The 16,490-nt window shown below is 33.9% G+C and overlaps 1 protein-coding gene and 1 pseudogene across 9 annotated transcripts in view; both read left to right on the forward strand.

Annotated features, from left to right (window-relative positions):
* EDEM3 (ER degradation enhancing alpha-mannosidase like protein 3) overlaps positions 1–16,490 on the forward strand; it is a 67,136-nt gene that overhangs the window by 20,706 nt on the left and 29,940 nt on the right. For all 9 annotated transcript variants that reach the window (XM_039460053.2, XM_074389822.1, XM_074389823.1 and 6 more), the window contains 5 exons: positions 1,275–1,387; positions 2,618–2,771; positions 8,623–8,757; positions 11,476–11,581; positions 15,970–16,067. In XM_039460053.2, coding sequence (XP_039315987.1) covers positions 1,275–1,387; positions 2,618–2,771; positions 8,623–8,757; positions 11,476–11,581; positions 15,970–16,067 — 606 coding nt within the window. The remainder of the gene's footprint in view (positions 1–1,274; positions 1,388–2,617; positions 2,772–8,622; positions 8,758–11,475; positions 11,582–15,969; positions 16,068–16,490) is intronic.
* LOC141582211 (riboflavin kinase pseudogene) lies at positions 11,590–15,962 on the forward strand (annotated as a pseudogene).

Here is a 16,490-nt window from a genome sequence, read left to right on the forward strand (position 1 = left end):
CTGTTGTCATAGTTTAATCTTTAAACTGTTCATAATTCCAGCCATCTAGTTTCTGTTGATTGTAATGGAGTCAGATACGCTTTAAGCTTACCTTTAGATTCAACATCCCATGAAATCTGTTGGAAATACATATTGAGACAAAGATAATGGGCAAAGGATGAGACCTGGGTTTATCCTTTGTTATTAGCTAGGAGCTTAAGAAACTCATTAAGTAGTGGAATTGTTAAGAATTAATTTTCTAGCTAATTGTGGACAAGGAGAATTCTCTTTCTACTTTATTATTCCTTGAAACAAATGGCATTGGAACTGTTACTCTTCCTTGTTGTAGTTTTGGAGAGAAAGGGGAAAAGCTATTTTTTAGATAGAGAAGAGTTCAAGAGGGAAAAAGTCCCAGGAGATACACCTAGGGAGAAGAATCAGATTCACAAGGTGGTACTGAAATGTGTATGTGTATGGAGGTTGGGGATAGTGAAGATAGCAGGGGCTGTATGGTTTAGGACCAGGTGAACATGCCTTGAAAAAGTGCTTTCTTCTCAGAATAAAAGCAGCTTTTAAAATGGTATCTGGTGAATATGATGTGTTTTCCTTTTGTTTTGACTTGTAAGCTAAATTCTAGTAGAGCTCATTCATGTAGCCTGGGTCATTTAAGAATCCAGTTAACAGATCTGATGATGGTAGCTTCAAAGTCGCTCATTGCAGGAACCCACACAGTTCTTAGTTGAGTCAGGATTCTGGATCTGCATGGTTAATAGTTGTAATTATTTTAAGCACTTCAGTCAGACACTCTACTAAAATCATTTTACATACATTATCTCATTTAAGAAAACAACCCTATAAGAGTCAGTATTTCTTTTTTTTATAGATGAAGGAACAAGCTCAGAAATGGAAGTAAGTTGGTTGGGTTCACAAAAGTAGTGAGTGAAAGAACCAGAATTCAAATTATGGCATGTCCTCGACCACAACATTTTGTATAGAAGCCAAATTCTAGCAGAGCTCATTCATGTAGCCGGGGTCATTAAGAATCCAGTTAACAGATCTGATGATGGTAGCTTCAAAGTCCTGATAATATTTTAGTGTGTGCAAAAAAGAAGTATATAAAGATGCTATATAATTACTTTTTTTGAAGTTTTAGGCATTACATTTTTATAATAAAGGAAATATTATATGTATATGTCACTTTCTAGAGTTTAGACTGACTTTTAATAGCTTATTCTAAGGACATTTCTCCTTGACTTGGTAGAAAATAACTTTACTTCATAATTTTCTTCTCCTAGGTATTAAATAAAACTAAAGAATTTGAAGATGCAGTGAGAAAAGTTTTAAGAGATGTTAATTTAGATAACGATGTAGTTGTATCAGTCTTTGAAACAAACATCAGAGTTCTGGGGTAAGTAGGAAAGACACTAAAGCTATAATTTTATTTTATTATTTATTTATTTGAGACAGAGTCTCACTCTGTCGCGCAGGCTGGAGCACAGTGGTATGATCTCAGCTCACTGCAGCTTCCACCTCCTGGATTCAGGCAATTCTTTTGTCTCAGCCTCCTGAGTAGCTGGGATTACAGGTGTGCGCCACCACACCCAGCTAATTTTTGTATTTTTAGTGGAGACGGGGTTTCACCATGATGGCCAGGCTGGTCTCGAACTCCTGACCTCGAGTCATCTGCCTATCTGGGCCTCCCAAAGTGCTGGGATTACAGGCCTGGCTGTAATTTTAGTAACAGAAAGTTTAGGTTATACTGTTTATTTCTTGATGGTAATCATGCAAGAAGTTTTTTGTGTTTCAAAGACATAAGTTGGAACATTATGAAACACAGAGGCTGTGGGATTACCTTGCATTAAATCAGTCACAGATGTCTCTAGACTCAAAGGTAATATTTGCTGTTAAAAGGGGAATATAGGTTGAACATGAGTCATGTTAGCTGCATCACCGGTTTTTCACTAGCTTACACAGTTTGTTAACCTTAGCCAAGCACCTCTTCAGATAAGCCAAATGAAACTGAATTTATAGTATTACCTCTTAACAAAGAGTTTGAAATGCTCTTGTGACATTTTTAAAAGATGAAATTACAGGATTTATCAGTTCAAGTTTCAACATGATTTAATTTTTATAGTTTTGATTACCTCTTTGTTATTGTAATTCATTTCCTTTGGTCAAAGTGAGTCTACTCTTAATTAAAGATAAGAAATTGTTACATAGTTTTACTAGTTTATTAATCTTATTACATTTAATACAGAGTAAGAGGTTTTTTTAAATAATATTCTGAGCTAAAGATTTCATGGTGATACGAAATTTTTAAATTTAAAATTTGCTAAAATATTTGTTTTGTGAACGTAATATCTAGGATTTTCTTTGTTTTAAGAAAATTTAAGTTATTTAAGAATGCTGAAAACTTCGTAGCAGGATAGAATATCTGACTTTTAAGAAAAATGTATTGACTCTGTAATTGTAATGGTTTGCCATAAAATGAGTAGACAGTGTTAAGTAAATAATGTTTAAATAATTTTGTCTTTCCTTAAATGTGTTAAATTGTATAACAAAGTACCCACATCTTTTTAGATGGTAACTTTTAGTTTTTCTATAACATACGGATAATGTTTGATCTCTGTGATCTTAGGGGTCTTTTGGGTGGGCACTCCCTGGCAATCATGCTGAAAGAAAAAGGTGAATACATGCAGTGGTACAATGATGAACTTCTCCAAATGGCAAAGCAGTTAGGTTACAAACTTTTACCGGCTTTCAACACTACCAGTGGCCTTCCTTATCCAAGAGTAAGTACTTATGAAAAACACACGTCTTTATAGACTTACTTTGATGTTTTGCAGAATGAATTTTTGTGATCAGAGCCATTGTTCTTCACCTGTTTGAGGCTGAAAAAAATGCTTCAAAGCTATATAACGCATTTATATTGCCATTTCATTTAACTGATTATACTTCTAAGTGATGTGAGAATTAAATTAGTTTAAGCTTTTAAAAAAGTTTTTATTTCTAATTTCTATGGGCACATACCAGGTATGTGTTGATAGGGTACACGAGATGTTTTGATACAATTATACAGTGCATAATAATCACATCAGGGTAAATGGGGTGACCATTACCTCAAGCATTTATCATTTTTTTGTGTTATAAACATTCCAATTATACTCTTCTAGTTGTTTTTAAATGTATGATACATTTCAGTTGACTGCAGTCTCTCTGTTGTGCTATCAAATACTAGATCTTACTCATTCTGTCTAATCTGTTTTTGTACCCATTAACCATCCCCTTTTCCCCACCCCACCAACTCCACTTCCCAGCCTCTGATAACCATCAGTCTACTACTCTCTATTTCCATGCGATCAGTTGTTTTAGTTTTTAGCTCCCACAAATGAGTAAGAACATTCTAAATTCATCTTTCTGTGCCTGGCTTATTTCACTTAACATAGTATCCTCCACTTTCATCCATGTTGTTGTAAATGACAAGATCTCATTCTTTTTTATGGCCAAATAGTATTCCATTGTATGTATATATCATTTAAGCTTTAATGTTTTATTACATCATAGATTAGATTATGCTGCAGAAGGAAGAATGGATGCTAGACTAGAACTTGGGTACAGAATTATTTCTGTAGAAGATATAATTGAAGCAGTTAGTATATAGGTGTTAACTCTCCAAAGATGAGGATAGAGAGAGAACTCACAGAACAGAGAAGGGCATGAGGAGGAAGGGCAGCCAGGGAAAAGTAAAGTCACAGAGATTCAAAAGGAGAATCATGATGTAGTGTAGTGTACAGTATTATAACATCCAAAGAAGGGAACTTCAAAACGAGGAGATGTTCCAGAAAACTTGAGAATTGGATACAAACAGAGTTTTGAAGTTGTAGTGTGGTAGAATAAAGACAAAAGGATTCAAAGTAGGTGAAAGGAAGTAAGAATGAACCACTCGTTTTAAGATTTCTTCTGTGTTGGTAGTCAAAGGAGAGTTGGCAGCAAAGTCAGTTAAAGGAGTTTTATTGGTTTTCTCCTAAGAACATTTTATCTTTAAAGAGGGAAACAAGCCATTGAAGATCGAAAGAGCTTTTACTCTTCCCCTCTTGTCCAAGGCAGATAACCTCAGCCATCAGCAAGTTCTGTCCAGTTTTTTCTTTTCTTATACCTATCTTACTGTTTTCTCTCTTGGTTTATGCTTCAGAGCACTTGAAAAACCAGTATCACTAAAATCTCATTTTTGTCAAATTATCTTCAAAAATTGTATGACTCTTCATGCTGTATTGAGTGTCCCTTAACTTTCAGAATTCTTTGTAGTTTGGCGGTAGACTTCCTGACATTCTCTCATACTTCCATATCCCAGTAAATCATTGTTCCGTTTCAGCCAGAACGATCTGTAGTGTCCCCAGAGTCTCTAAATTTTTTTTTCATTCCATGCCTTTACGTTTACCAACTCTATCACCTGGCATCACTTCTCTAACAATATAAATCAAATCAAATAAGGCTCATTTCCTCCATCAAGTAGTCAACTTTGACTGGAAATGCAGCATGATATAGGGCAGTGCTTTACCTATCAATTTAGTGAGTTATGACTAGCACTTTTTGAAAAATTAAACAGACTAGAATGAAATCTTTTATTTTTAAAATTTCTACTTTGATATTTTAAATAGCTCTCCAGAGAACATCATTCTTTTTTTTTTTTTTTTTTTTTTTTTTTGAGATAGGCTCCCTCTGTCCCCCAGGCTGGAGTACAGTGGTGTCATCATAGCTCACTGCAGCCTCCAACTCCTGGGCTCAAGTGATTCTCCCACCTAAGTCTCCTGAGTAGCGGGGACTACAGGCGAGTGCCACCATGCTCCGCTGATTTAAAAAACAATTGTTTTTGTAGAGATGGGGTTCTCACTATGTTGCCCAGGCCTATCTCAGACTTTTGGGCTTAAGACATCCTCCCACCTTGGCCTCCCAAAGTTCTGGACTCACAGATGTGAGCCATCGTGCCTGGCCTCTGTGGACATTCTTATATACATCTTCTCACGCATTTTTTATTTATTCCTTAGGATAAATTACTAGAAGAGGAAGTAATAAGTCACAGAGTAGGGAATGCTTTTTAAGACATCAGGTACTTACTGCCCAATTGCTTTCCAGAAAGATTCTACTTTTTTACTTCATCAGCGTTGTGTAAAAGTACATATGTCATTTTTACTGTTATACTAATACTGTATATTATTATTTTGCCAATTTTTGAGGAAAAAATTGAACAATATTTTAATATAGATTTCTTTGCTTATTAGTATAGTTAAATTTGTTAATCATTTTAACAAAATTTTTTTCCAAGTATATTAAAATTAAAAGCAAGTTTTTTTAAAACAATATATAAACATTTATTTAATTTAGTTTGCTTTTAGTAAATAATTTTAGTTTTTGTTATAAATGGAGGTGCTAGATTTTGAGGAATCTAGCATTTCTTTACTTTTGCCATAACATAAGAAGCAGGCAAAGAGTTGAAACAAAAGATACTATGAGCATTATGGTATAACAAAGAAACTTAAATTATTTTCTTATCTTCTGAAGTATCAAGAAAATTTAAAAAATAATTTTTTATAATCGGACAATAGAAGAAAAGTAACTGCTGTCGCATCCTTTCTAATACATGCTTAGTATGCTTTTGCCTGTGAAAATTTGTGTAATCAGTCTCTCTTAAATAAGCACATGTAATTGATAGTAATTGACAGCACTAATGGTTTTAACTCAGAAGGGTGTACTGTACAGAAATGTAAGAGTTAATGGTCATTTTTTAAACTTTTATATAAACTTTAGAGGTACTACACACTTTGCAATGTCATTTCCTCAAAGTCAGTTAAAAGCAATTTGTCAGCTTTTCATATAAGACCTTCTTACTAAAGTTGAGTAACTGATTATATCCACAAAATATAAGGTTAATAAGAATTATACATATTTTAGGGATTTTTCAGTGTAGCAAATAGACAATGTAAACAAGCTTTGTGTAAGTAATTTATACTTTTACTTTTTCAGTTAAAAGGTGTCCTTTTCAAAATTGCATTGCGACTCAAGAACACAGAATCAGAAGGAACCAGATTCTAGATTGCTTCGTGCTTCATTTTATTCCTTTTCTTCTCTTTTTGTCTTAAACCTCTCAAGAAAGCAGGACAATAGCTCCTTGTTACTAATTTCTGCAGTAATAGATACTGCTACCAGTACCATCTCTAAACCCAGTCATTTGAGTCCCAGTCAGGAGGACAGGAACCTACCTACCAGCCCCTAGATCTGTCAAGATCCCATAAGCAAAAAAAGCACTGAACACTTCTTCCCCGATTTGTGGAAATGGTAGTGCCCCTTGGATGCTGAGATGCTTCTTGGTTCTACATTTAAAAGTTGTTTAATACCACTTATTAAACAACTAAAAAGTTATTTAATACCACTTATGTTTAGGATACAAGATTGAAATGAGCAGATACTATAGCTAGTGGGGTTAGTATTTATTTTATTTTACAAATCTATTAATTTTATAAATTTTATAGCCGTTACCTTGGGATACAGTTCAGTATACAAACATCTCAAGTATTACCGTACTAAAACGTTAGTGATTCCAAGTGTTTCCATTTTAAGGGAAAAGATACTGAAAGTGGGATACAGAGATGTTTATTCTGTTTTTTGCTTTGCTTTGTTATGACTACTGTTGGACTTTGCCATTCTGAGCTCTCAATTCCCAATTCAGTGATAGTTCCTTTTGGGAAATTTAGATTTTAGCACTTGCGACTTCGATTTGTTTGGTACTTAATTTGTGACTTTTCATTGTTAGTTATTTTCTCTGTTTACATACCTGTCTTATTTGCTCTGTCTGGGATTTTAAGCTCCTTGAGGACAAAGGTCTATTTATTTGTATATTATCATAATATCCCCCACATAGTAGGTGAGTAAGTAATAAATATTGATTAGTTGATTGTAATAATTAACTCACCAGAAAATATTTTTCACTATTGACTCTTATTGCGAATACTTGTAAAATTACACTTTACCTTACTGTAATGAATGTATTAAATCTTTATTTTGTTATTAAGGATTGCTTCATTTTAAGTTCATTGTTCTCAGTATCAGTTTTCAATGTTAGTTCTGTAGATAAAAATACAGGCAGCATAAGGGGGCAGCAGATACTTTTCTTTCTCGTTTATGATACAGAACTACCTAAAACTAGCTAATCTTACAAAAGCACAAACAGTGGAGAGAATTATAAATTTGGGAGGGGGTGGAGGGGTACTGCTGGGCACGTGAACATGTCTCAAGTGACACTCCACAAAGTAAATGTCATTGCTGAGGACAGCATTAACAGTGATCAACTCCTCATGTCTCACCTACATTTCACATTTGTTGTTTATTGTTGAGGCGGCATTTGTTTAGAAATGCCTGAAATCTGTTGATTAGACACTGTTACACCTAGCAATTGATTGGGATACCTAGCAATTGATTTCTGCAGATAAGTTGAAAGATAAATTTTTTGAGCTTCTCTTTAGAATTTGAATAATAACTGAACCAGGAGTTACCCTAGATGTTTTATGTTTGATTTTTTTTTTTTGTTTATTTGTTATTAACTGAATCCTTGGTGTATACCTCCTTTTTTTGTTGGTTATTTGGATTGCTCAAAAATACTCCCATTTTAATCAAGTCTGCTCAGTTTGGGTCTAGTTAATCCAGTTTTATGCTCTAGTATTATTTGGTTGTCTTTGTTTTTGGGTTTTTTGTTTGTTTATTTCTTAGGCAAGGACTCACTCTGTCACCCAGGCTGGAGTGCGGTGGCACAATGTTGGCTCACTGCAACCTCTGCCTCCCATGTTGAAGAGGTCTGGGCCTCAGCCTCCCAGGTGGCTGAGATTACAGGCACACACAACCCTGCCTGGCTGATTTTTGTATTTTTAGTAGAGATGGGATTACGCCATATTGGCTAGGCTGGTCTCAAACTTCTGGCCTCAAGTGAGCCACCCGTCGTCGCCTCCCAAAATGCTGGGATTACAGGCATGAGCTACCACTTCTTTGACTTAATAAAGAAATATCCCTTTGAAAAATTTGCCCTTTTGTTATTAGCCTGCCAGCAAGGCGACATACTCTATATTTCAAAACTCTTAAAACCTATAAATGAAATTTTCATTTCCTTTCAAATATATACCGTAACAATTCATTTTTTTCTCTGTGATGAACTAGTTAATATATAATATAGATTGGTTTTGCACAAATTCTAAACTAAACCTCATTTCTTCTAAGGGTCATCTGCTTCTCTATCCTTGTACTTGCTAGTTACAACTGCCTAGAGAACAAAGTTGTTATAAAAGATACCTTTTCTATGCAGTTTCCTTTGGATTATAATCATTTCCTTTGTTTACTCCAAGGGAAATGGTTATATTGAGCTTTGATGTCATTGAGGAAGGAATGAAATAAAAACTTATTTACTTCATGAATATTATGTGCTTAGAACCTATTTCCCTAGATGTTAATTGGAAAGTCACAGAGATCAACAGATTGAATTTGAGTTTAGTTATTTTATGAATTATTTTCATGATTTTATACAAAGACTTGATGAAAAGTAGTTTCTTATCAGAAAGTTATCTTCATAACTGCTAATGATAATTTTCTAATTGTATTTAGATTAATTTAAAGTTTGGCATCAGAAAACCAGAAGCTCGGACAGGAACAGAGACAGATACCTGTACAGCTTGTGCAGGTACCTTGATCCTTGAATTTGCTGCTTTAAGTCGATTCACAGGAGCAACAATATTTGAGGTTTGCTTTTTACGGTCTTTGATATCCTGGGTATTGGGCACAACTGACTTTATAGCTTCTTCATTGATTAAGTATCATGATTATTAGTTGGAGAAATACTGTTATTTTAGTGAACTTTTTGTCTAAATTTATTACATGGTTCTTAATTGTCAAAAACCTAGAAATCATTGTGAGGTAGCTATGTTAAATCCAACTTTGCATTTTGTTCACCAACTATAAAGTATATGTTTAGGTTTAGTCTTAGAAAAAAAATGTTTAGGCATATTACTTAAATGAATTTGATGTCTCCTTGATACCATAAATTCCTTATGTGAAATACTATGTCCCTATATTTTGTTAGACTTCCAGATGGTCTGTTGCACTTCTGAAAGTTCTGAAACCTTCCTAATCTTCTAAAACACAGCGAAATTTTTGTACTTAGGTCTTGATTGAGAGTCTAATCTGTAAATTTGTTTACTCCAAGGGAAATATTATTCATTATTCAAAAGACTCAATGGCCCCACTTAGTTGTTGTGGACTAGCTATGTCTCTCACTAAAAAAGTCTAATTATTTAAGCATGTCATTGGAGTACACAGCACCCTCTTTTTCAAGCATATGACTTAGGTTAATGTTTAAAAAACCAAACAAATGGCAAACAAAACAAGCAGAAATAGGGACTGTATACCAGCATTACAAGCATTAGATCTGAATGTGAAGAAATCAGATTGACTTCCTGTGTATTTATGCCTTTGAATGTATGTCTGTATGTTCAAATGTCTTGGGGACAGATTTACCACGTTTGGTTGGTTAATCTTTTAAACTTAAATTTTTGTTCTATATCTTGTTGACTAATATTTTCCCTTCATTAAAAAGTGTGGACACTTTTGCATACTTTAGTTACTGCGGACTGTCAGATATTGATGCATTTACAGGTGAGGAAAATAAGGCTCAAAGGGTATGAGAGACATGCAGAGCTGGTAGGTGATGCGTGGAATTGGAATTAGAATCCATATCTTGCTGAATTCGAAACCCATGCTCTTTCCAATGGGCTATTTTGTGTTTATGAATTTGTTGAAAATTATGTTTGTTTGTTTTTTAATTCTTGAATATGCTGTAATTTATTGTCAGAAAAGAAACCTGATGCAGTTGACAGACAAAACACTGATTTAATATAGGGTTGGCAAACTACAATCTGTGAGCAAAGTCAAGCCACTGCCTGTTTTTATAAATTAAGTTTTATTGAAACACAGCCATCCTCAATTGTTTGTTTTTATCTGTGGCTGCTTTGGTGCTACAGTGACAGAGTTGAGTAATTGTGCCATTAACTGTGACTTCTAGCCCTTAAAATATTTACTATGGGGTCCTTGTCAGAAAGAGTTTGCTGACCTTTGGTCTAATATATAAAGAGATCTGAATTCCCCTATTATTATTTTTTGTCCTGTAACTCAATTTTTAACTCTAGCTAATCTGGAATTTCACTAGGCCTGTTTTCTTAGCTATAAAGTAAGAGTAGGGAAATAAAATCTTTTGAAGTTTGCTGGCTCTGAAATTCTGCAATTTAATTATATAACCTGCTTTGTGTTTAAAAAAAAGCATAGTTTGTGTTAAGAATTATAACCATTGTACGCTATAATTTACCAAGTGACAAATTGGTTTAATGACTTTTTCTTTTATCGAAGAACTTCTGCAGTGCTAAGTAGGTTCATGCTCTGAAATTAATTTAGGAACTTACCTGTACTTGCCTTTTGCATTTATATTTTGTAACATCTTTTCATCCAAAGCCAAAAATTTGGTCAGAACTCATTTTATTTAGTGTCCAGTGGATAAAATAAATGAGAAAAAGAAAAACATGTCATAAGTTTACAAGTTTGGTGTTGTCAGATGTTTAGTAGCCTAGTTGATTTAATAACTTTTTACTAAGCCGGGCGCGGTGGCTCAAGCCTGTAATCCCAGCACTTTGGGAGGCTGAGGCGGGCGGATCACGAGGTCGAGAGATCGAGACCATCCTGGTCAACACGGTGAAACCCCATCTCTACTAAAAATACAAAACATTAGCTGGGCATGGTGGCATGTGCCTGTAATCCCAGCAACTCAGGAGGCTGAGGCAGGAGAATTGCCTGAACCCAGGAGGCAGAGGTTGCGGTGAGCCGAGATCGCGCCATTGCACTCCAGCCTGGGTAACAGGAGCGAAACTCCGTCTCAAAAAAAAAAATAAATAAATAAATAACTTTTTACTAATGCACCTGTATACCATTTAAAAAGTAGGATCTGAAATGACCTTTAAAGATAGCATATGACCTTTGAAATTCTCTTCCAGTTTTCTAAATGAGAGTATCTTGGGAGATTTTTACTTTACATTTAAGTGGTAGAAAGTATTTTAACAAGCAAATCTCATTATGTAAGCAATTAATATAATTTAATAATACATATGTGTGAGTATGAACTTGTGCTACAAGAGTAGATGAAATGAATAAAAAACAAAAACAGTAGATGAAATGTATGGTCTCAAAGTGAACTGAAGAGCATATTCAGAGTCTTTCCTAACTATACTGATTGGTTGAGAAAAGAGCCAAGCTTTGAGTTTTAAGGAAATTTGTTTTATAAGTAGTTATCTTAGAAATTTAACCTAATTCTTAAAATATCCCATGGGCCTTGAGTTTTGTTTGTTTCCTATTTGTCAAAGATACTCAGTTCTTAAAATATGCATTTTTTTTTTTTTTTTTTTTTTTAAATTACAGGAATACGCCAGAAAAGCTCTTGATTTTCTCTGGGAAAAAAGACAGCGAAGTAGTAATTTAGTGGGCGTGACTATAAATATTCATACTGGAGATTGGGTACGAAAAGGTATGTAAGTTAGGCTTTTTAAAACAAGCCTTTACATCCTCAAAATGGTTGGGAAATAAAGGATTTTCATTTGTTAAAATAATCTTTGGGATACTATAAAGAATAGTTTCTCATAAGATTGCTGACATTTTAATTAATTTAGCCAGATTTTATTTTTTGGTGCCAAATGTGACACTTTTATTCTATAGGATTTAGTGTTCTGTTACTTAATGGATTAGCATTATAGGTATAGGGTATAGATGAAACACTATAATTTATTTGAAAATTAGAGAACCAGAGTTCCTCAGCCATCTCACATGAAGGCGTGGTTTAATAAGAATCTGTGTTTAATAAATTCTTTATTTTTTTCCTACCTCCAGAAATATTGGATAGTAGCTAAGAGCGTGGACTCTTGAGTCATGTTGGATTCAAGCTATGTGATCTTGGAAAGTTATTTAACCTCTGTGTGCCTCTCTATTCCATATCTGTAAAGTGGGCATATTACTAGTACTTAGTTGTTCTGTATGAGTATTAAATGAGTTAACCAATGTAAAGTGCTTAGAACAGCGCCGGGCATGTACTGCACTTACTATGAAGTAAGTGCTCACTAACGACATGTTAGTCCCTTTGATTAATAATTTAACTTCTGGGAATCTAGTCTGAGAAATAATACAAAACATAGAAAATTATTTGTTCCCCACGATGTTTCCATGCAGTTATTTATAAATAGCAGAAAATTGGGAAACAGTCTAAGTGCCATCAATAAAAAAGTAGCTAAGACAATTATTTTACATCAATATTGGAATATTGTTATTAAAATAAATGAGAAACGTGGGAAGGAACATCTAACAACGTTATATAAACAAACAGGATATTGAATATTGAACTGTACAGAGAAAGTGATTTTATTTTTATAAAATACCCTGATAAAACAAGCATAGAAGAATGGAAATAAACTCGAATATTCTTAATGAAAGTATCTTTTTTATACATTTTCTCCATTTTTCAAAAAGCTTATTTATATATGAAAGGTAACTTCCTATATTTAAATAAATAAAATTATAAAATTATTAATTGGAACATATTAAAATAAAATTATTACCTTTATTCAGTATTGTATAAAATTTTTCTGTTTCATCTAAATGATTCTTGCAACAGATTTGAATTGTGTGTGACTTTGGAATTTTGTAATTTTTTTCTTTTAAACCCATCTGAGACGCCAGGTGCAAGTTAATCATAATTAATTTTGAATTACACATAATCATTGTGTTGTGACACACAGTCTCATTAGTGGTTCATGCATGGCCCATTTTACTTAGTCATTATTTAGCCATTTACTTAGCACCGCCTTGCCGGACGCACAGACCCAGACACAGACCATAACCCAGCAGAATGAAGCACCTGCCATACTTCTGCTGAAGCAAGTAGTGCGGGGCTTTGGCCGTGGTTCCAAGCAACTGGGCATCCCCACAGCTAACTTGCCTGAGCAAGTAGTAGATAATCTTGCAGGTGATGTATCCACTGGTGTTTATTATGGCTGGACCAGTGTTGGAAGTGGAGGTGTCCATAAGGTGGTGGTGAGCATGGTATGGAACTCTTACTGCAGGAACACAGAAAAGTCCATGGAAGCTCATATCATGTATACCTTCAAAGAGGACTTCTATGGGGAAGTCCTCAATGTGGCTATTGTTGGCTACCTTAGACTAGAAAAGAACTTTTGACTCTTTAGGGTCAGTTATTCCAATAATTCAGGGTGATACTGAAGAAGGTAAGAAGTGACTAGATTGACCAGAACATTTGAAACTCAAGACAATTTCTTCCAAGTTCCTAAAAGCAAAATATTGAATGGCCACTGATGAAAAATCACCTTATGTATTCATTCACTGTTTTCTAGTATTTCACTGTTAATAACTGTCTAGTCTCATCTTGGTTATATTTTAAAAATCAAATATTTTCCTACATCTGTGAATTAATTTAAATAGTACAGTGTAGTTACCAGCTGTTAAATTAAATCCATTATGTCATAGTGCTAAAAAAAATTCATTTAAAAATGAAGATTTAAAATAACATAAACGTTAATTTAAATGTACCACTAGAAAAGTGATATATCTTACAATAGAAATGAAATGTATATAAATATAGATGAAAAGACAAATCACTAGATTGAGATGAGAACTATTATTTTCATGGTAAAGTACCAGCATGTATGTGCTTGTACAGTGTATACACATAAACAGAGAAGGTTAATGCATTTGTAATGCAAATGTAAATACATTAAATAGAAGTTTGTTAGTTTATTTTAAACCTAAGAGGGGAAATCCAGACTTTGTATTTTTTTGAATTTTGCTCATCAATACATTGTTACAAACATGAAGACTGAAATTTTTTTAGTTATTTTCCTTGCAATCACACCATTCTACCTCCATTTTTGTCTAGAGTTGGTTCACTTCTAAGCAGTGTAGACTCTGCCTATCTTTTTTTTTTTTTTTTTGAGGCAATCTTCTCCTGTTGCCCAGGCTGGCGTGTAATGGCATGATCTTGGCTCACTACAACCTCTGCCTCCCGAGTTCATGCAATTCTCCTGGGTTAGCTTCCCTAATAGCTGGGATTACAGACGTGTGCCATAACACCTGGCTAATTTTTTTTGTATTTTTAGTAGAGACAGGGTTTCACTATGTTGGCCAGAATGGTCTCGAACTCCTGACTTCGTGATCCGCCCGCCTCGGCCTCCCAGAGTGCTGGTACTACAGGCATAAGCCACTGCGCCTGGCCCTGCCTATCAGTTATTCTGTTGGTTAAGACAGTAAAATCACTGTTTTCTGAATCTATAGGTTTCATTTTGTGTTAGATAACATTTCTTCTTTTTAAGAGTAGATAGTATTGTTCTTTAATTTTTTCTTGACTTTGTTTCTTTTTTCCTTTTTAGGAAAAAACAAAATAAGAGACTTCATCTTTAGATTTCCTCAAGACTTAAGTGTATTTACTATTCATTTATATATGCCAGTTTCTTAACACAACATGCTTATTTTCCCTCTAGTGAAACTAAGAGCTAATTAAACTTTGAAATAGGTAGAAAAATATTTATTTTAAATGTAATTATATGTTCCAGGGCAAATCTAAACTGGTGTAGTTGTATACATGCACAATGTAATTTAATGCTAATCTAAGGAGTGCATGTTGAGGGAAAGGCATAAATAAACATTAGTTAAATAATCTATAGTATGGATTTTTCCTCCTATTATTTTTGGCTACTTGCATCTTTTTGTTTATATTGGCAAAAAGTTGAAGTCTTTGGAAACTTTGGAAATTAACATTACAGATTGCTTTGGACCCCCTCAAACAGTATATTGCATCGTTGTTCACTTTAGCAACAGATTTGGTGGTGTTGGAGGGATGGGGTAGAAGTATGTAGAAGTAATTTTAAAGATAATTCATTATATATTTTTTCTAATCTGTGTAAATTATAATTGATTTTAATAATATAAAATGTATTTTTAAATGTCTGCAGCTGTTGGAGGAGAGCCAACCATACAGTATATAATTCAGTAAGATTGTGTTTTTACTTTTTGATGTAGGAAATTCGGTAAACAGTGCCATTTGTGGCTTTTTCATTGCTTTATCAAAATCTTAAGTTAGAAATTCTATACTTGAAAGAAGACTCAATTTTCAGTGGCTTTATGAAGCAAAGTTAAAAACAAACGTGGAAAAAGTAAAAACATTTGTGTCTTGTTTGCCACTAACTATATTCTCTTTAAGTGGGTGAAAGTTCTTTGATTCAAATATATATATATATATATATATGTATATGTATATGTATGTATGTATTTTTTTTTTTTTTTTTTTTTTTTTTTTTTTTTTTTCCTGCAACAGACTCTGGCTCTGTTGCCCAGGCTAGAGTGCAGTAGTGCAATCTCAGCTCACTGCAACCTCCATCTCCCGAGTTGAAGTGATTCTCCTGCCTCAGCCTCCCAAGTAGCTGGGATTACAGATGCCTACCACCACGTGCAACTAATTTTTGTATTTTTAGTAGAGACGGGATTTCACTGTGTTGGCCAGGCTGGTCTTGAACTCCTAACCTCGTGATCCACCCACCTCGGCCTCCCGAAGTGCTGGGATTACAAGTGTGAGCCACCACGCCCGGCCTAAAGTTCTTTTATATTTTATTGTTACCCCTGTATCTTGTTAAATAACGATTGGTTTTGAGAATCAGGTAGTATGTTGTTTAGGGGTTAGTTAATTGTGTACATTTTCCAAAGTCTCATATTGATTATAAGAAGTTACAGTAGTAAGTTGTAGTGGTATCATTATGATTAGTCTGAATGTTTTCAGGTCTTGAAATCTTGACTAAGTGTTTTTTTTTTTAAAATCTAATAGTTCTTTAATGAAAAATCACATTTGTATTTCCATAGATAGTGGAGTAGGAGCAGGAATTGATTCATATTATGAATATCTATTGAAAGCCTATGTCTTGCTTGGAGATGACAGTTTTCTGGAAAGGTTTAACACAGTAAGTTGATACAATTTTATATTAATTTTATAGTCAATTTCATTTGAGTCCAGATTTTGATAGAAACTCCTACCTGAATGACATTGTAAAAATAATTTTTAAAATGTGTAGTGGTTTTGTGTCAGTATTCCCTGATGATGTTGGACAAGGACAGTGTAAAAAGTGACACATATTTTTAAAAATTGATTGATAAAGTAGTTTTATTTTCACCTTTTATCAGAAACTTTGCAGATCTGCCAATAAGTGATGTAATAAATTTGAGTTTTACCTAATCTTTGTACAAGGATAAGAATTATGAAAATATGTTACTAGTTAGCTGATTTTCCTTTGGATTCCAATTCTTTTTGAAATCTTGGAATTTTGGCTTACTCTTTGATTACACTGAGGATACAGGGCTTTGGAGACCTTAGAGAAGCTAGTGAG

This window comes from Saimiri boliviensis, chromosome 19 (genome assembly GCF_048565385.1).
Source record: "Saimiri boliviensis isolate mSaiBol1 chromosome 19, mSaiBol1.pri, whole genome shotgun sequence".
In the NCBI taxonomy this organism is placed as follows: Eukaryota; Metazoa; Chordata; class Mammalia; order Primates; family Cebidae; genus Saimiri; species Saimiri boliviensis.